Raw genomic sequence first — 21,153 nt, 5'->3', positions numbered from 1 at the left:
TCAAATGCAAGACAACTTAATTGTGTCAATCATATTCCCCTGACAAGATCATTAAATGTTAACAGAGAGCTTCCAACTTTTAACAGCCATAGATTTTTAAAATATAAATTATTCTACGAAAAATACAAATGCCTCATACAAGTTTAGGATAAGTATTATAGCTTTTGACTTCTAACAGTAATTTTTGAAATTAGAGTATTATGAACATAAGGCTTCTTTTTGATAACATCTTTATAAAGGTTTATATTTCACAAAGGTACATCAAATCTCCCAGAAAATAACATACCTGAAAGACCTTAACTGCATTTTATTGTCAATCAAACCCTAAAATAAAAACATATCAATATCACATTGAATATTGAAATATCTGAATATTTCAGAAGAAATATTGTTATGGAACTTTATTTAGAAATAAACTGCCCCCAGATAGTTGCCAATTACCATGACATTTGTTTCTTAATTATTTTACAGAATTAAGCTTTGAAGATTAATGATTTATCTGCATTCTAACCAACTAATATAGTCTCTTATTAATGTTTTTTACAACTTTGAAATCCAAAATAAGTAAATGTACATTATATGTAAAACAAGATGAGACTGTTAAAGAGATGTGCAATTTTCATCAAAACAGAAATGGTGCAAACAGGCCACAGTATTTTCAAGTACAGCTTTAAAAATCCATTTCTGACATATAAAAATACCATTTTATTATTTTTTTTAAAAAAGCCCCAACAAAATAAATGGTAATTGATTTAAAATGAAAGCAATGGTAAAAGAGAAAGAAGGCCTAAGTTTTAATAGCAGTTCTATCTCATACTATCCTAATTATTTCTAAAATTTTATATGCATGTTTATCCCTCCTCTTTCCATAAAGACATATGACAATAAAAAAAAAGTAAACAGAAGTTACCAAATTCAGGAGCAAGAAAAAGGCAAGCATGTAACAACTATTAGGATGAACAGTTTATGTAGTACATTCAAATTTGCCTCTGACCTCCCTGGCAGAGCAGAGAAAATCCACCTTTACTATAAGTTAGTATTATTGAAATTTCTTTATTTCTAATTGAGGATATATTTGACATTCAACATTATGGAATTTCTTTTTTTTTAAAAAAAAAAAGATTTTATTTACTTATTTATTCATGAGAGACACAAAGAGAGAGAGGCAGAGACATGGGCAGAGGGAGAAGTAGACTCCAGTAGGGAACCCAATGTGGGACTTGATCCCAGAATCCAGGGATCACACCCTGAGCCAAAGGTAGATGTCCAACCGCGGAGCCACCCAAGCGTCCCACATTATGGCATTTCTCAATTCTCCAGATTTACACTATGCTATTAGCTTACAAAAGCATGTATATATATAATATATCCTATCTGATCATCCCTACAACTTTGTTAAGAAGGCAATACTGGTACCCCCAATTAAGCCGGTGAAGAAACCTAAGGCTCGAAATTAAGTTATGTGGCCAGAAAAAGTAAAGTCAATTTCCTGAGGTCACTGATATGGATAGAACAGGTCGTCCTACTTGTACTCTAACATTTCTGATTCTACTTCTCATTGCCTTGAGTTCTTAGCCCTAAACTATAAAATAAATTTGTCATATAGAATTTTTTGAGTAACAGAAGTTGTCCCAAATATTTTTACAGCAAATGCAAAAGTGAATTACACAGAGCTCTTATAGCAACTGTTCATCAAACTAAAAGCATAAAACTTAAAAGTAGAGAAAGCACGGCAGTTGTGAACATCAAATGTGATAATGAATGTGAAAACTCTATAAACTATAAAATACTACACAAAGGCACAATATCTTCTGCTGATGAAAAATCATAAAGGACTTCCAGTTCCTATTGAAATCTAAAGTATATCATACTTTCCTTATAAATATGTATTGGCAATTGTCTAAGTAAAACTTTTTCATGGAAGCCAAGTTGTAAAAGCTAAAAAGGTTAATTTTGAAAACTTGCCCTGCAGTCCAGACAAGTCCAAATATTAGAGCAAAATCTTTAAATCTAAAAGTCTGACAGGTTTTTGTGTTGTGGTTTAGAAATTATGTGAAATAACTTGATGACACCTAAAAGAATTTATTCTGTCTTTTCCAGTATATTTTCTCAAAATTTTTCTATGCAATGAAAAGTATAATAAATTTGTTTTTTTCCCGTAAAAAGAAATGAGTCAATAGCCTTTAGAACCCAGTATTTTTAAATAATAAAGGAGAAAAGAAATATAATGTGGTTTAATATTGTTTATAATATTGTTAAAAATCAGGAAATGAAGTCATTAAGTCCCTGCAAATCATTTATTTTTTCAAACCATGCTTTAGAATAGAAATCTCACAAGTGTGGTTGTAACTTTATCACTGTGGTTTGCTAAGAAGTGACAGCAGTGTTATCCACTCCTCTCCTCTGTTGAAAACCTTTACTGTCCATACTTTCCACCATCCCCCATAACCTACCTCAATCTTTCATATTCCCAGAAATTTGTCCTTTCCTCTTCTCCAAGAGATAGTTCCTCTCCATCTTGTCCTATTTTATCATATCACTAATAAATATTTATTGAGTTAATAAATTAATGGGTACAACATGAAATATTTTTTCTTACCCAGTATGGTCTCCAGACAAAAATTCTGAAATAGTAGCAGGAAGCTCTGTTTTAATAATTAAAAGATAAGATGACATAGCTGCAAAAAGGATAAAAATAGTAATTATTAGAATTCTATACTTTGTATCCATTTAAAGAATAATCTAGAAACACAGATGTCCATTAGCGCTTTGACAACATGAGGAAGATTAACTCATACCACACTATCCCAAAGGTATATACACACCAGGAATGGAGATAAGTAACTTTGTAGAGAATAACTGGTAGCTCATTAAATATCCTGTGTTTACATTTCAAACTCAAGACAAACTATTTAGGTAAGAGAAAGGTTCTTAATAACAGGCCATTTATAAATGAAATTTTCTTTGAAGCTTTGCACGAATTTGTATATGTTATCAATCCTGTTCAAAGTATTAGAAGTTAGTTTAGTAATAACTGATAAAGAGTTTAATAGGTACGGCTAATAATTTTGATTACTTGTTTCTTCTTACTAGAGAGAGATCCCCCCTCCCAGAAGTTTCCCTTCTTCCCTCTGTTTCTGCTTGCCCTCAACACACATTATGCACGTTATTATAAAACAAAAACAAAATGCATAATGAGTTACATTTTAAATTGTCCTCTAAACTGATTCAGAAAAGATTCAATGGAAACCAGGAAGCATATTAAGGGAACAAAATTTACAACTTTTTTAAAAAAAGATTTTATTTATTTATTCATGAGGGACACAGAGAGAGAGAGAGAGAGAGAGAGAGGCAGAAACACAGGTAGAGGGAGAAGCAGGCTCCATGCAGGGAGCCTGATGTGGGACTCGATGCCGGGTCTCCAGAATCAGGCCCTGGGCTGAAGGCGGCGCTAAACCGCTGAGCCACCCGGGCTGCCCAAAACTTACAACTTTTATTCCATTTTTATTAACAGTGCTCATCTGTATTATGCTATCACAATATGAAGCTAACATTATTCCTTATATTTTATCTGATAGGATCCAAGAAAGAACTAGCTTTTATAGTATTTTAATAATGATCTTATTTCTGATGTAGCTATCAAAAACAAATCCTGTAAACCTTCCATCATATTAGGAAATATTTTAATATGGTTACAGAATATAGAACTCATTTATATGTAAATACTTGAATTTAAGCTTACATGTTTAAGTATATATAGAAGCCCAGATGATTGGAGTCAGAACTTCAGTTAACAAAGTAATAATCTCTTTCCCCCAGAGATTAAGGATATATTAAAAAAGGGGCAACAAGAATATGTCCAAGAAGAATAAAGAGTGTACTCTGTATGCACATTAATTTTATTACTTATTTATATTTCAGGAAACATTTCACTTTCTCCTTGGACCTACAAAAACTAAGAACACGAATGAATGCCAAGTCTGAATGGTAAAAATCTGGGGGAAAATTGATTAAAAGGTTCAAATGTTTAAGAAGAGTGTGTTTTCTCAAACAATATATGTAAATATAGCTAAATTTCTCCACAATTATTACAGTGGTTATGCCTACTTAACAAAGAAAAAAATGAAATATACTAGTTTGTATACAAATTTATAGGAAGACAGACAATAATTACACATCTAAAACCAGAAATGCATAATTTTTTAAGTAAAATGGTGTACCCATAGCAAAATAAAATTTAGAAGTAAAAACTCACTTCTCCGCAATAAAAATACATATATACACATTTTCCAGTTTATGACTATTTATTCTTTCCCAAAAGTATAGTTGTTGAACTATAGCTTTTTCCCGAACAGAAGTACAGTACCTTTCTTGAAACTCTTTTTGTTTGGGGACATTACAATTGATTGTATATGAAAAGGTGTTCTGTATTGTTCTTACCGTCCAAAGGAAAAAACATATCAGTTTGGCACAGAACAAAAGGAAGGTGTAGATTAACCTCCTCCACTCAAGGATTTGGGGTCTTTGTTTAAAATAGTTGATCTATTCCAAAGAATTATACACATATGGTATGATGAAAATCCTGAGCTGAATTTTCTGAAACTGGCCTAGAGTTGCTTAAATGTATCTTGCAAGAAAAGAAGAAAAGAAAGAAAGAAAGAAAGAAAGAAAGAAAGAAAGAAAGAAAGAAAGAAAGAAAGAAAGAAAGAAAAAAGAAAAGAAAGACCAAAGTACCTTAAGCACAAGGAATGCAGACTTCCTATACAATGTAATTTATTATTTGTCCATCAGTCTTTCTTTTTTGGATTAATCCAACACCACATGCATTTCTAAAGTTTCAGACATTCATCTCTTTCAGTAATTTTCTATTATTTCTTTTAGATCTTTAGTTGTAAAAGCTTCAATGAATATGATATCATATTTCTTTCTAATATACAATCTGTCATTCTTCCTAGAATTTCTATTAGCCCCTGGCTAATCATTTGATCACATTTATCCTCTCTTGTAGCCTTACCTCTTTGGTTTTCAAATGGGAGTCCTATTTCATTAAATTCCAGTCTGAAGAATCATGTATATTTCAAGAAACATGAACTCACCACACGTTTCTCTCTCAAAAAGAGATCTCAGCATACAAGATATAATAAAACATGCAAAATACTGCTACTTTCTTAGAGGATGCTGGTGTTTGTTTTAAGAGCTACAAAACCACACAGCTCCCAATGAGGAAAAGCCCCACTGACTAAGCAAGTAAAACAAAGAAAACACTATCGTTTTCACTGCCTTAATTATTTTTTCTTAACCACAAGTAAACTTCCACGGAAGGATTAGTATCTTAATGTATTATATATAATACAGAGAAGAAACGAGATTACCAAATATACATTAACTTAGGAAATACATCTTAGATTCACATAAAAAAACCAATTAGCTCAATAAAATAAAAAAGTTTTAAAGATACAAAATCAATAGGAAGGTTCATATACCCATTGTTTTTAACCAAAAGGTTCACTAGATCAAACAGCTGCCTGCCACACCTCTTGTCTCATGTCTTCTATTAATGGCATAAGGAAGTGTTTAAAGACTTATCTTAGAGACAGGTCATAAGCAAGAATTTGTAAATGATTTCTGCTGACATCAATACATAGCATAGACTCTTAATACAAGACATACCATGTTGTACTCTAAATTAATAGCTGTAACAGGGTCATCCATTTTAGCCATGGTTATGGTTAAGTGATTCTGGCCCCCACATGACCAAGCCAGAATTGGTTCTAGAACACATACCTTGATGACAGGTATTCAAGTCATTACAAATCATTCCATTTTACCGCATTAACTAAATCAGTATTTTCTCCTTCATTTCAAACATAACCAATAGAACTCATTTAATGGAAACTGCCCTGGGAAGGAAATTAAAAAATGTGTCAATCTAATCAAAACACAGAGGTTGAAAGTAGTCTTTGAAAACCACGGGAGAAAGCAACTGTTATATTGAGAAATGACTAAAATAGAGTAAAATTTGATTAGGCAATAGCAAATAGTAAGGTATTAATATTGGTTGACCTAATCATAAAAGAGAAACACACGAGCCGGTAACATGGAGGTTGCAGGAAGATGTCAGAAACAACAGGAAGGGGGAAGGGCCCGTGAGAGAAGAACCAAGACGACTGAACATTTGGGAATTCTGGAGGCCTATTCCACACCTCACAGTATTCTAACTGATTTGTAAGTTATTTTCTCAATTAACCTTTACCACAAAACTGTGAGGTAGATATTTATTTCCCAGATACAGAAGCGGAGGCACAAAGAAGTAACTTGCCCAAGGTAGTGATAGTGGAAACAGCCAGTCCAGCTTATTATTAACTATTATGGAAAAGTGCAGGAACAAAGTGAGGAAGAAATCACCACAGCAAAGAAAAATAAGGGAAGTCTGTCAAAAAGACCACTCTCTAGAATTAATTTTTTCTTTTCTTCATCGGCATTTAAATAACAAATTGCTTACAAATGCTGAATTCAACGGTTAAGATCAAAGAAATTAGTGAGAGGTCTCAAAACACAGTATGTTCATTTCACTTTGACATGTATTTTCAGTGTAATTTATTTCAGCTTTGTAGCTGGTTTGGTGAAGTTATTAGTCCAAGATTCCTCTGGCAAGTTAAGGAGTTTCCTGAGGGCCTCTACTGCATCTATCACTATGATTCTAATGAATCTCCAACTATTATTGTAATTCGGGGGAAAAGCTTCCTATTCTCACATATTAGAGATATTAACATCAAACTGAAATAAAAACAAAAAACAACATAAAACCAATCCCTCTTCCCCCAAACCCTGTACTCTTATGGACTATTTTTCCCAGGACTCCTTAAAAAAATATAAAGCCTCAGTTGGAGTCTGGGCCTAAAAAAATTATTAGTTTGCAAAAATAATTATCCTTTTTGTTAAACTCTTAAAATACACGTATGAAGATAAGATTACATACAGCTATTTTTAAAACAGAATTAGGTTTTCAGCACTTGGAAAAAGTTCAGCAACTTCTTAAAGGATTAGTCAGCCAGCCCTAAACAGATGTACTATGGGAGGAAATAATAAGTTTGCCTTTCCATCTGAGAGATTCAATTTTACTTTAAACATGTTTTTGGTCATAGATAGCAAATGGTTTATTCTATTGAACACATCTTATTAACCTGGTATTCCTCCTAAATGTCCAAATGTCAGTGAAAGTCTATCCCCACTCAAAATAGTACACAATGAAATCTCTTTTTCTAAAACCCCCCAAAATGTCATTTCCTTAATTTGTACACAAATGGAAATCAAAATATATTAAGGAGGATTTCCCCCCAAACCCTAGAAAAATGTTTATTTTTGTTTTATCATTTATCAAGATGTTAAATTTGAACACAATGGGAGAATATTTACTATTCTGAGGTCCTATAATTAAACTTCAATAAGCCATGGGGATAAACAGTACAGCATAATGAATACAGTGAAAGATACTGTGATAGTGATGTAACAGGACAGATCGCAACTACCTTTGTGGTGAACAAAGCATCAGGTATAAACATGTCAAATCACTAAGTTGTACACCTGAAACTAATGTAACATTGTGTGTCAACTATATTCAAATAATTAAAAAATTATTACTAAGAAATGTATTACTTTGATAACCTCTTTAAAGTGACATGTTGCCAGTAAATTTTATCAAAGGAAGTATTTGTTAAGAAAAAAAAAAAAAAAACTCCTTCCAAGCTTCCTATATCTTTCCTATGCTAAGGCAGTGCTTTGCCTAGTCTAAGGCAGTGCTTTCTAGAATTTCTGAACAGTACTCTTCAGGCTCAAAGTTGTAGTATGTCTACAGATGGGCTGACCAGCAGATGGCGTTGTAACAGCACGTCCAATCCCAGTGTCCCAGGGGACAATACAAACTAAGGCATCTAAAATGACTTCACTATCCCACAAAAATAAAATTTAAAAATTTAAAAACCAGAAAATAAAACTAAAGAGTTTCTAATTTATCTAGCATTAAATCATGAATTTCAAAAATACTAAGAATTTGAAATTTTTATAGTTCTCAACTGAAGATGATCTTATTTAAATACCTTTCTGATTATGAGATTTAGAAATTATGCTGCTTGAGTACAGACAGGGGCTGCAAAGTTTCTCTTAAAACTTAAGATTTCCAAACTGAGGTGTTAATCAAGACTGCTGGAGTAAGTTTTGCGGGATCTGTGCCAGACTGAAAAATCTGGTCATTCTAGCACTTTCAGGAAGTTTCAGTAAGACTAGTAATGTTTAGGGTTCTACTTTCACAATATGTAGCTGTGATTCAATCTTTAATCTCCTTTAAGGAATCGGGGCTTTAAAGAACTAATAATGCTATATATACATAGTGGTCCTTCATATTTTATAAAGAGCAAAGTAAGGATTTAACATACTCTTCAGAGCAACTCACTTTTCCCCACTTTGAGTGGGATACAAAACCAGAAAAAACATCAATTAATTTCAGTTTATTATGCACTTCTAGTTCACAGGACTGTTTCTGATTTGACTAAAAATGATTTGGGGTTTACTGTTTGATTTCAAAGAATATTTCAGTCTACTAAGTGGTCTACCTCAAGAGTTCAGATGAACGTGAAACTACTTACTTTGGTTTTTAGGAAAAGAATCTCATAATGCAACACAGCCAGAGGACCTACTTGGAAACTACATACACTTACTTGCTACTAGGATTCTTAATCCTTTTACTAGTAACCTACCAAATTCAAACCCTAAGCCAGAGTTCTCTTGTCTGTAACAGCATTAAATATTAAAACTTCCAGATGTCTCTCTTCTGACTTTGGGTCCCAGCAGCAATGACTCTCTGCAAATGCCACTCCAGTGCCTGGGGAAATGAGCAGCTGGGGGCTATCGCTAGGATTTACTACAGTCCCTTAATTCATTAGTGTGGGGAGGAGATCAGGAATTGCTTGGAAGTAGTATTTTACTAGAGGGCTCTCCATATTCCAAAGACAAAGGTTTCCATAAGCTCAGAATAAGAGGGCTAAATTTAGTGAGTCACATTTTTTTCTATCATAAAGTTTAGATTATTCAAAGACACTGTATTTTTCCAATCAATCTGTTAGACTACATCAGGGCCCTGTGACTAATACTTGGTGCCTCATTGATCCTGACGGAAAAAAAAAGGTTTTAAGTTCTGACAATAAATTCTTTCCTAAAGAAACTACATACTCACTAATATATTCCATGGTCTCTTCTTCCCAGCTGATCAAGTCTCTTCCTCCTAAAGAAGCACCAAACCAGGCTGCTGGGTTTTCCTTCTCTCTCTCCTTCTCTTATTCCTTCCTTTCTCCCTATAACAAATATTACTTACTAAATGCCTACTATGTGCTATGTACTAAGAATATAAATGAATGAGCAAATTACTTGGATATACATAATAGGGAGATGTAGGGGATAACTGGGTCTTCACTGAAACATCCATGTAACAAATATTAAGAGCAATTCATGATTATTTTTACTTTAAAGGTCTCTCTGTTCCATTTTTCTCACAGATTCATCAGGGGCATAGAATCCTAAGAAAACCAGAAAAAGTTTAAATGTTACAAAGAATAAAAGAATTAGGAAGAATTAATCTAAGATTAATTAGATTTCAAAATATTTTATATTCTATTTTAAATAAATAAGATCTAACTCTCCTCAATACTTTCAGCCTTTTCATTTTTATGTAATTCCAATCTATAAATTATTCTGTGGGCTTTCAAGTCTCTTTCTATCATTTATATAGTACATAAAATTGTTTCTTTGAGGCAAAATCTGAGACTTTTAAGTAGAAATTTTAAAATTCAACATTATTTATTGAGCTCCTCAACTTGAAATTAGGTCAAGTTAGAAATACAAAAACACATAGTCTCTGTCCCCAAGGAGTTTTATTTATTTATTTAATTTTAAAGATTTTATTTATTTATTCATGACAGAGAGAGAGGCAGAAACACAAGCAGAGGGAGAAGCAGGCTCCATTTAGGGAGCCTGACATGGGACTCGATCTGGGTCTCCAGGATCATACCCCGGGCTGAAGGCAGTGCCAAACTGCTGGGTCATTAGGGCTGCCCTTCCCAAGGAGTTTTAAAAATCCTCAACATTTAAACTTTTTCACAGATTTTTCACTTACTGTATCACAGCAGAAAGGAAAAAGGCTTTAGAGGCAGACAGTGAAGTTGAGTTTTCCAGCTTTATTAAGGGGTAAAAGTAAGTAAGTTATTTATCCCCTCTATGCACTAACTTCTTCCTCTGTAAAATAAGGTTAACATCATCTCCCTTGAAGAATTTTAAGTACAGGGGTGCCTGGGTGGCTCAGTTCGTCAAGTATCTGACTCTTGATTTCAGCTCAGGTCATGATCTCAGGGTCATGAGATCAAACCCTATGTCAGGCTCCATGCTGGACCTGGAGTCTGCTTAAGATTCTCTCTCCCTCTGCCCCTCCCTGCTTGATGTCTCTCTCTTTCTCAAAAAAAAAAAAAAAAAAAAAAGTCATAAATACAATTAAAGTACCTAGTAGAATGTTTGACCTAGATAGGATCTATTGTAACCACTTTTCAGTACTAACCAATCAGGACAAAAACTCAAACTATTTATACTAATAATTATCATCCTATCTTTCAGAAAATGGTATCAGAACCAGATTGCATACAGATGGGCATGTAAAAAGTATAAAAATTCAATCTTATGCTATATACTTCATATCATCTTATAAAATACCCAACATGTTTCTAATTAATAAAGAAAAAAGGCAAAACCCATTTTGAAGAAATAACATTATATAAGTCATATGCACAACATAGTCAAGAGCCTCCCAAATAAGTATGCTGTTTCTTTTCAAGCATAGTTGGCTCAGTAAGTGTTTAGGATTTCCACAAAACCAACTTATGTCAATTAAAAAAACTACTTCTTAAGGCTAGAGTCCCTAGGTCTTAACCCCAGAGGCTCAGCAGCTGCCATACAGGGTAGTTTGAAAAACTGAGACTCCTCTTTTCTGACAAAGAACAGCATCCATGAAAGCTTTTACAGCAATTGTTGATTCGTTAGTTACCTAAGAAAAGACCAAATCATCTTTTGAACCAAGTATAACCCTCCTACTGAACTTACCTGTAATAAAAATATTTCAGTACTCTGAAGTAACGTTAACATGCCTCCTACCATCCCAACTTAGAACTAGAATTTTAGAGTAAGAAAAGACCTTACGTCTCTGTTTCTCATCCTATTCCCATAGCAATTTAGCTAAGAGGAAACAAACCAAGAGAATGAGGGAGGGATTTCCCCAAGATACATGGCTATCCAATGGCAGAGACTAGCGTAGACAGACTTCAAGGTACCTGACTTCCAATATAGTGTTCTGCTTACAAGAGTAAGCTTCTACTTCTACTATAATAAAGGAATGATTTACGCATATCTGGCTAAGGCACTAGAAGACAGCTCTGAAAATGTTTCAGTTATTACTTAGTGGGCTCTCAATTAATAAACTTTTAGCCAATGTGAAGAAAATAATGAGGACATATTCCAAAAACTAAACATTACCAGCTTTTCGGAATTTAACGGACATTAAAAATTGCTGTGACTGTTTCTAAGTCACTTTTTCTTCTTCTTCTTTTTTTTTTTTTTTTAAGATTTATTTACTTATTTGAGAGAGAGAGAGAGAAAGAGAAAGAGAGAGAGAGAGAGCAAATGCACACCGGATCAGGAACAAACGCACACTGGATCAGGGGCAGAGGAAGAGGGAGTCTCCACGGAACTCCATCTCACAACTCAAGAGATTATGACCTGAGCGGAAACCAAGAGTTGGTCACTTAACTGACCATAACACCTGGGTGCCCTAAGTCACTTTTAGTAAAAACAACAACAACAAGAACAACAACAACAACAACAGGTTATAATATAAAGCAAACAAGCAATCAACATACTTAGAGTTGAGAGAATTGATGATTTTTCTGCCACCAGATGCAGGAATCCTTTCTAGGACATTCTTTTTCTAGAACTTTTTTTAAATTTCATGTTCAGCTTTTCAAATGTTTAAAGCCAGTGATCAATCTAGTCATTCTTTATTCTTTTTCTTGATAAATATATCTAGAATATTAAAAAGTACTTGGATATACATAGCTCATACAAATCATATTCAGCTCTGTTCAGTTCAACAAAAGTTTATCAAGCCCCATGTATTGTGCTAGGTCCTGGGAGTACAAAAAGAAATGAGACCTAGTCCTCGCCCAGGACTAGGAGTTTACAATATAGTAGAGGAGAAAAGCATATAGAGAAATTGCTTCAATCTAGGTAAAAAAAATTGCTAAAATAGATCATGTAAAATAAATAGTTAGGTACAAGATTAGAGAACAAGGAAGGGATCCGAGTGAAAGATACCAAGAATACAACAGTGAGCATTTTGGCCATCACACATTTGGATCCAAATTCCTGGATTGAAATTTCTATATAAAATGCCAAACAATAGTTCAACCTAATCTAAACAAAGTGTGATGGTTCTTAGTAATAAGATAGAATAATGAGGGAGACATTACATTGAGAAAATAACATGAGACATTACAAGTGTACATTTAAACAATTAATTTTAACTAAAATAAGATAAATTATTCTAAAGCAGATCTTAAAATCAATGACATTATACAGATTCATAAAGAAAGAGACTGGTTACTGGTTTCTAGCATTAAGAGTGAAGTAATATATGTTAGAACGAAATTATTTGGTATGACATCCAAGAAAACATTCTTCCTTTTTTTTTTCCATGAACATTCAGATAATTAAAATGTAAATGTTCAGGATTCTCAAAACAATAGCAAGTACAATTTATTGTTGGAATGTTAATTTTTTCCTTGACCAAGAAAACCTAAAGATGGAATTTGGTTGAATGATATTTAAAGTAAAATAGCTTAGATCGTATCAGAGTTGAACTTTATTAAAGCTGTCACCTTTAAATTATTTTGAACTATTACATGTAAGAAATAAGATTAAAATTTTCTCTGACTATACAATTTTATGCAAGATCCAAAATGCAGGTCAACTTTCCCTGTGTATCTTCCTTTAAACAAATACCATTTATTTAGCACTCCAGTGAATGGTAAAAGAAAATGAAGACCTTGTTGAGTACTATATAACTTCTTTACAACATATACAAATATGACTCCCATATTTTGGATTTGAATGTTTAATACATGTAATCAGTAACTGTCTATAATTAACAGTAATTCTTGTTTCTTCTTTTAAAGATTTTAAATTTTTTTATTGATGAGAGACACAGAGAGAGACATAGGGAGAAGGAGAAGCAAAAAAACAAAAAAAGAAAGAAAAGAAAAGAAAAGAAAAAAGAAAAGAAAAAAGAAAAGGAGAAGCAGGCTCCCTGCAGGGAGCCTGATGCAGGACTCATCCAAGGACCCTGGGATCATGACCTGAGCCAAAGGCAGAAGCTCAACCACTGAGCCACCCAGGTACCCCATAATTTTTGTTTCTACATGGCTCTCAAATATTGGGATCTTTTAAAATGAAAACAAGATACAAGACAAATGTGAGAATGGTTCTTGTTTCAGGTTTGTTTATTTATTTTTAGAGAGGGAGGAGGGTGCAGAGGGAGAGGGAAAGAGAATCTTAAGCAGGCTCCGTGCCCAGAGTAGAGCCCAATGCAGGGCTCCATCTTACAACCCTGAGATCATGACCTGAGCCAAAATCAAGAGTCAGAAACTTAACCAAGTTACCCAGATGCCCCATGTTTGTTTATTTTTTAAACTAACTTGTCCTTTTAAATGTCTTGGTTATAAGAGGACATTGCTTATCTACACCGGATTGTTCACAACCCAGGAAACATAACTCCCTCTGAAGCAGTATATGCCAATGCAGTAATTAGGACAAAAGTAAAGGGGAAATATTTTATTTTATTATTTTTTTAAAGATTTTATTTATTTATTCATGACAGACCCACAGAGAGAGAGGCAGAAACACAAGCAGAGGGAGAAGCAGGCTCCATGAGGGAGCCCGACGTGGTACTCGATGCCGGGTCTCCAGGATCACACCCTGGGCTGAAGGCGGCGCTAAACCGCTGAGCCACTAAGGTTGCCCTAGGGGAAATATTTTAGAATCACCTGGAGAGTTTTTCCAAACCGTACCTTACCACTATCACAACTACAGAAAGCCAATGCTTTAGAGGTGTGTTGCAGACCTAACAACAAGACTGAAATCAAGAGATTACCTGGAACTAAATTTAGAAGCTATTGTCCTACAAGAGCTGCTAATATAAAGGATCTTTAAAAAAGAGAGTAATGAGGACAACACTGACAGTTTCTGAAGATACCTATATGTGCAAAGGTATTCAGGATATTAGCTAAATATGTAGTAAGGTAATAAACAAAAGGAAGAAATCATTGCTATCACATTTATGCATAAGCAGTGCACTTTCAATTGCTTACCTCCAATATTCTGAATTAGGATGGTACCTGCAACCATCACCTATAAAAGAACAAATGTATTCACAAGATGAAAGAAGAAATAATATAAAAGGATTAGTATTTTAGTAAAATCCAATAACCATGACTAAAACACAGATACAGAAGCAAAGAGAAATTGAAAAGAATACATTATCAGCCATTTGTAATACATAAAACTAATTCAAAAAGCCCCTTTTTAATAGTTCCATAGTTAGTATAAAGAATGCTTTTGAAAATTTTCTTGGCAGTCATTTTAAACAGTTAAAAGTGTTAAAAAGCTAGTAATTGGTGATTATTATCAAAATAGCAGAAAATTGAAATTAAATCTATCTGGTCTCATTTTCCCTTTTTCACTGCTTCAGTAGGTAGAATGAGACATTGCTTTAGTAGGTAGACTGCTATAGCTTCAGGTATGCTGTGCTAATGCTGTTTTGCATAGAAAAAAATTATTATAGTCTTTTGAGTGTGTCAGCATGGCATACACCAAGCTTTTGAACATCCTGTCCCAGGAATTAGTAAAGTCCAGAGCAGAAAACTCTAGAGCCCACATATTCGCAGATCTGAAATTTTAAGAAAATTAGTTCAATCTCAAAAATATGGAGTGGGCTTAGTGTAAGATAATCGAAGGTCATAAAGACTGTAGTCTATCGGAGAACTCCTTCCCTTTCAAAATGGGGCAGCTGCTGTTCAGCTCTGGCCTGTCGCTGGCATGTGGAAATGTGGATCCAATGTACCTATATCTTCTACATTTTTTAAAAAAGATTTTATTTATTTATTCATGAGAGACAAAGAGACAGAGAGGCAGAGACACAGGCAGAGGGAGAAGCAGGCTCCATGCAAGGAGCCCGATGTGGGACTCGATCCCTGAGACTCCGGGATCACACCCTGAGCCGAAGGAAGGTAGACTCAGCCACTGAGCCACCCAGGCGTCCCTATCTTCTACATTTTTTTAATTTTTCAAGGAAAATCAGAAACTGAATTCTTTCAAAATTTCTTCTTAGTTGGCAATCAGTTAAAAATAAAAAAAAAAATGTAAGCCAGACCAAATATGCCTAAGGACTTAATTCAGTCTATACGTTGGCTGGCTTGTAATTTAGATGAGATTCTTGGGAAACTCAAGACACCTTATCCATTCTTGGTAATCAGGTATACTCATAGGAAATGACTAAACATTCTGCTTCCACTTGGGTCTTCCAATCAGATAAATCTCAATGGATCTGCACACCAATGTATGTTTGGAGTAGACTAGCTATCTAAGATCATTCAGTTCATGGATTGGGAACAGATCACCTTTCAGATTCACCTCTACTAGGAATTCCATCAGTGGCACATCATTTGCTTATCCTGGAAACACTAGAGCCCTTGGGGTCTGCAGAGCAAGGCTAATGACAGGTATCTTTGAAGATGTAGTAGCTGCCACTCTAACTTTTCCAGAAGAAACTCTGCATGTCAACTCATTTAAAAATTAGTTACAAAATGTCACAGTTATTTATGAAAAGACGATTTTGAACTTTTGCACACTATCTTTCATATGCAATTGATATCTATTGTCAGTCATACATGAAATTTGGATTTCTACTAATACACTGTAAAAAAACAATAAGACCAACTTATTCATGATTATCTTTCCATTTTTGGCTGAATTTAAGCGCTTAAGATCTAGAAAGCCAGAATGTCTATCTACCTATGTTTTGGTGAGTACTACACAGCACATGGCACATGGTATTTACTCAATAAATATTTGTTTGGTGAGTAAACAAATTAATTTATAAATGATTTAAAAAATCTTTCTTAAAAAGTTCAAAATATTTAAAAATATTTAATTCTCAGGACAATCTTATCATGTCCTATCCATTTCTGCATCATATCTGGAAAGAAGGAAATAGGAAAGTTTCAATCCAATTGTGGAAGTGGAGAGAAATAGAAAAAAGGCAAACAAGCAGCAACTCCTCCTTTAGAGTATCCTCTGTGTACCTGTCTCTTCAGAAGCAAGTGCATACATTAATGATAATGCAACTATTCTAAGAGTTTTAGGGAAAGGGGACTCTTCATTCTTTTAAATTCTGTTGTTATTCAAGGAATGAAGGAAATACTAATGTGAAATAACAGTGATGGTGCTTAGAGTCATATTTACAGATCATATGAAATTAATTTGAGAGTTTTCTTATATAAATAACATTTTCTTTTTCCTTGGTTAAACTGGATGCAGGAAATGATTATATCAAACATCCCTGTCTTCAGGAAAGAGAAACTGTTATCAGGATGATTAACAAAACCCTTTACCTTCAAGTACCATATTCTCCATTTGGTTTCAAGTTTCAGGTTATTAAGGTTCAAACCTTGAGGCTACACAGCATGATTTAAATATCTTCCTTTGTACTTTAAAAATAAAGTTAATTTGAATGTAAATACAGGTCCCTCCCCCCACATTAGGTAACTATAACTTTTTTCTCCCAGACTCAACTTCTTGGAAGTTGATTTGGGCATCTACAGATAGTATATCCTTTAAGATTATAAACAAAATAAACAAAAAACACGAAAAACAGATTTATAAATGAAAAGAAAGAGCCCTGTTTGCAACCAACATGAAAATGGGTTTAGATGTATGGTAGATCTTCAGAAACAAAGTACTACAGCACTCACAAAAATATTTAACTCCTGATTACTTATGGAAGAAAACATTGTTTTTTTTACCTCTCAATTTAGTTTAATACGCCTATCACAAATGAATGCCCAATAAATACAGCTATCATTTCTATTATTCTGAGGAGGAAAAGCAGTTGATTTAGAGGCTGAAATTCTACATGTAATATTGGCTTTAAGCAACTGTGGACAATTTCATTGTCCACAATTCAACCCCTTCATTTTTCTGGGACTTAACTTCTTCACCTATAAAGGAGGGAATAATAGCTTGATCATCTTTTAGCTCTGCTCGGCTCTTAAATGATATAATCTATTTACGTAAATTGTTATGCTATCATCTTAATTCTATGCTTCTTTCTTTTCCTATCTTTATGAAGATTTACTCAGTTAATATAATCAAAATAAATTAAAAAAAACTTAATACAGGCTATTGTTACAGTTTTAAGATTATTCAAGGCCCTGCTTTCCTTCATGAGGGTGAAAACTACTAATAAAGTGTTAAGTTTATTGGTGCATTTTTCCAGAAGGGCATATAAAGAAGAAAACAAATCTCTTTGTTTTCCGCTTCCCATCATTCTGTCATTCTTCACTTTGGTTTCCTTTTAGTCCCCTAATTTCTTTCTCTTAGATATACTTGTCTCTTTTAACTAGAACTGGAAAGAGAAAAATGTCTCCTTGGATTTTGGAAACAGTAAGAAGGAAATTTACCGGGGAACCCTGGGTGGCGCAGCTGTTTAGTGCCTGCCTTTGGCCCAGGGCGCGATCCTGGAGACCCGGGATCGAATCCCATGTCGGGCTCCCGGTGCATGGGGCCTGCTTCTCCATCGGCTTGTGTCTCTGCCTCTCTCTCTCTCTCTCTCTCTCTGTGTGTGTGTGACTATCATAAATAAATAAAAATTAAAAAAAAATTAAAAAAAAAAGAAGGAAATTTACCTTTCCAGGTAATCCAAATGCAAAGAGGCCAAGATCTTCATAAGATGTCACAGCTGTTAAAAGAGATTATAATTTTTACTTTTACACAAACCATTTGTGTGCCAGCTCTTTTTTTTTTTTTTTTTTTTTTTTTTTTTTATGATAGTCACAGAGAGAGACAGAGAGAGAGGCGGAGACATAGGCAGAGGGAGAAGCAGGCTCCATACACCGGGAGCCCGACATGGGATTCGATCCCGGGCCTACCAGGATCGCGCCCTGGGCCAAAGGCAGGCGCTAAACCGCTGCGCCACCCAGGGATCCCTGTGTGCCAGCTCTTAAAGGGAAGAAAGCTATTCTGCTATTCCTTATAGCTATTGGATGGTCACATTAAATTTAAAGCAGAAATAACAGTTCTGGGGAAACTTTTGAACACTTATGATCTCTAAGGATAGAGTCTTCTGGGCACTTAGGTGGCTCACAGGTTAAGCATCTGGCTTTGGCTCAGGTCATGATCCCAGGGGTCCTGGGATCAAGCCCCTGCATTGGCTCCCTGCTCAACAGGGAGTCAGCTTCTCCCTCTCCCTCCCCTGTTCCCTCTGCTTGTGCTCTTTCTCTGTCAAATAAATAAATAAAATCTTAAAAAAAAAAAAAAAAGGATAGAGTCTTAGAATAAGTAGAGTTTAGCAAATCCCAAGGCTATCCAATCACTGCCCAGGCTGCATAGTTCAAATGCACTAATTTCTCAAGAACAGCCCCACTTCTCCCAAACAGTACTTGCATACTACACTATCGAAAAGCAAGTTTTCACTGGCACTAATTTCTGAAAACTGTGTATGTGAATAAAATTAGATAAAGTATGAAAGTTGTGTCATACTTTCAGAGACATTCACTTTTCCTTACTCCATAATTAGTAGGGCGTACATTTTCTTTTTTCATCATAAAAGAGTATGAAATTATATTTTCATTCCACATATTCAAGAAATGTGGGCACAGAAAAGATGGAAATTAAATGGATCATAAAAGAACCAAATTTGTCCTCAGCCTGTATAGCTTTGTGTTCTAACTAATGACACCACCAGTAAAAATGAGAAGTAAAAACATTTATGTAATCCTATAGTTTGAAAAGTGCTTGACCTTACAGAAGCAGACTAGCAGATGCTAAGGCTTGTTACAGCAACACACTTTTCCATTCAGTTCAAGATATGGTTTGCCATTTTTTAAAGCAAGGTTTAATATATTTTCTCAAGACACATATGTGTTTTCTTTAAATTGTCACTAACTTAACAAAAAAGCTCCTCTGTACTTTTGTATACAAGAATCACCGGGTTTGTAAAATTAAGCATTTTAAAAGAAAGCCACATGTGGCCTTTCCATGGTATATCTACAAAGTTGGACAGAAATCTGAAATATTGAAAAAATACTTTACTATTTAAAAACAAAAATTCTAACATTTTTAGTTGCAAAATTTAAATTATTAACTTTAATCTATCATTAGAGTCGATGGACGACACAGCTATTTTTTAAAATGTATTTACCTACTGCTAAACACAGTGGACACAGATAATTTAGTTTTGAATTTGGGATATATAATTTGATTATAAGTAGGAACCTTTATGCTTTAACAATGAAAGACTTCTACCGTAATCTTACAGGGGTAGATTTGGGATATATTTTATAACATAAAAATTAAAAAGTAGAGTTACAAAACTAAGAAGTGGAATTTTTTCCTCTAATGTGAAATGCCAAAATTCTTTTTCCCAAATATACGTATCTAAAGTGAATGTCATCAAAAAAATTAACAATTATTTTAGTTGATAAATCTTTACTAGTTTTAGTTTTCTTAAACATAATTGATAATATATAGGGGCACAATTCCTTAAATTTAATATTCCAAAGCCTTCCAAATTTAATTAAACCAGAAAAACTATCTAAATGTTAGCTTCTATCTAATTTGACATAGAGAAGTAAGTTTGCTAAATATTATGTGTATGTGAACCAAGTCACCAGAAGGTCTCTGATCTGTCACTGAAGTAGGAGATTAAAGGAACATCGTTATTGAATTTTAGCAACTCTCTTTTATATTATAGTTAAAACTATCTGTTCTTTCTTAAAGAAAAACTTTCTTTCCAAGAACTTAAAGCAAGGAGGCTTTTCAGTGTCACAAATAGGAATATATTGAATAACTTGCTTTTAAAATGACCTATGTAAAAAAAATAAAAATAAAAAAAAAATAAAATGACCTATGTAGAGTTTTTCAGTCAATGAGCAAGTTATCAAGATGATACTGATCTAAAAGTTTAAGGTTTATTTTTTAATAGCAGAAAACAAGTATAGACTGTACACTTAGTAAAAATGAAAAGTAACTTTCCCATAAGCAAAAGTCATAATACAGAAAGATTCCAAAAGGAATTGGTATTTCTATTACCTAAATAAACATTCTTAATTTTCATATTTTAACACAACTTTTATTATTACAAAAAATATCAAACTAATAGCTTAATAAAGATAAATATATTTGCAACTTCTGACAGTAGTGGCATACATTTTAGCAATCTCAAACTTGTTCTCTATTACTTTTTAATTTTATAAAAAAAAAACCTCTCCAGCAAACTCCCAAATTTAGAGTGAAAAATGTTTAGACTTTTAAATGGCGACTGAGACAATGTTCAAATCTTCACTTTATCTTTCAAATCAGCATGTCTGGCTAGCCATTCAGTTTTGTCACTGTCATCATACTTCTTTTATGTTGCACAAATTAGAAGCATTTTCCCATGTTTGAGACACCATGAGTATAAATAATGGCTTCTGGTTTGAGGCTTTACTAAAATATGTACACAGTCAGCCAAATGCTTTATCTCTACATATTCTCTTTTTAATAGATTTCTGGATCATCTCAACATATAAACCAAAACAACCCTAGAGATATATTTTTAAAGTTCTGTTCTATCATTTGGGCAGTTAAGATGCTAGAAGTAGTATAAATTGGTATGACGTTTGGAATGCAGTTTGAACACTGAAACTTTAAAATATTTATAACATTTTGGGGTGCTTGGGTGGCTTAGTTGGTTAGGCGGCCAATTCTTGATTTTGGCTCAGATCATGATCTCAGGGTTGTGAGATCAAG

The 21,153-nt window shown here is 33.8% G+C and overlaps 1 protein-coding gene across 4 annotated transcripts in view; it reads right to left on the bottom strand.

Moving 5' to 3' along the window:
- SLC38A6 (solute carrier family 38 member 6) overlaps positions 1-21,153 on the bottom strand; it is a 73,368-nt gene that overhangs the window by 38,107 nt on the left and 14,108 nt on the right. For 2 of the 4 annotated variants that reach the window (XM_072838833.1, XM_072838832.1), the window contains exons 4-6: positions 18,051-18,103; positions 14,457-14,496; positions 2,600-2,678 (exon numbers count right to left, since the gene is read on the bottom strand). In XM_072838833.1, coding sequence (XP_072694934.1) covers positions 2,600-2,678; positions 14,457-14,496; positions 18,051-18,103 — 172 coding nt within the window. The remainder of the gene's footprint in view (positions 1-2,599; positions 2,679-14,456; positions 14,497-18,050; positions 18,104-21,153) is intronic. The other 2 variants (XM_072838835.1, XM_072838834.1) reach the window with 2 other exon arrangements.

The sequence above is a fragment of the Canis lupus genome, chromosome 9 (genome assembly GCF_048164855.1).
Source record: "Canis lupus baileyi chromosome 9, mCanLup2.hap1, whole genome shotgun sequence".
NCBI lineage: Eukaryota > Metazoa > Chordata > Mammalia > Carnivora > Canidae > Canis > Canis lupus.
The sequence above is the reverse complement of the archived record's forward strand: the minus strand, read 5'-3'. Positions and strand labels throughout refer to the sequence as shown.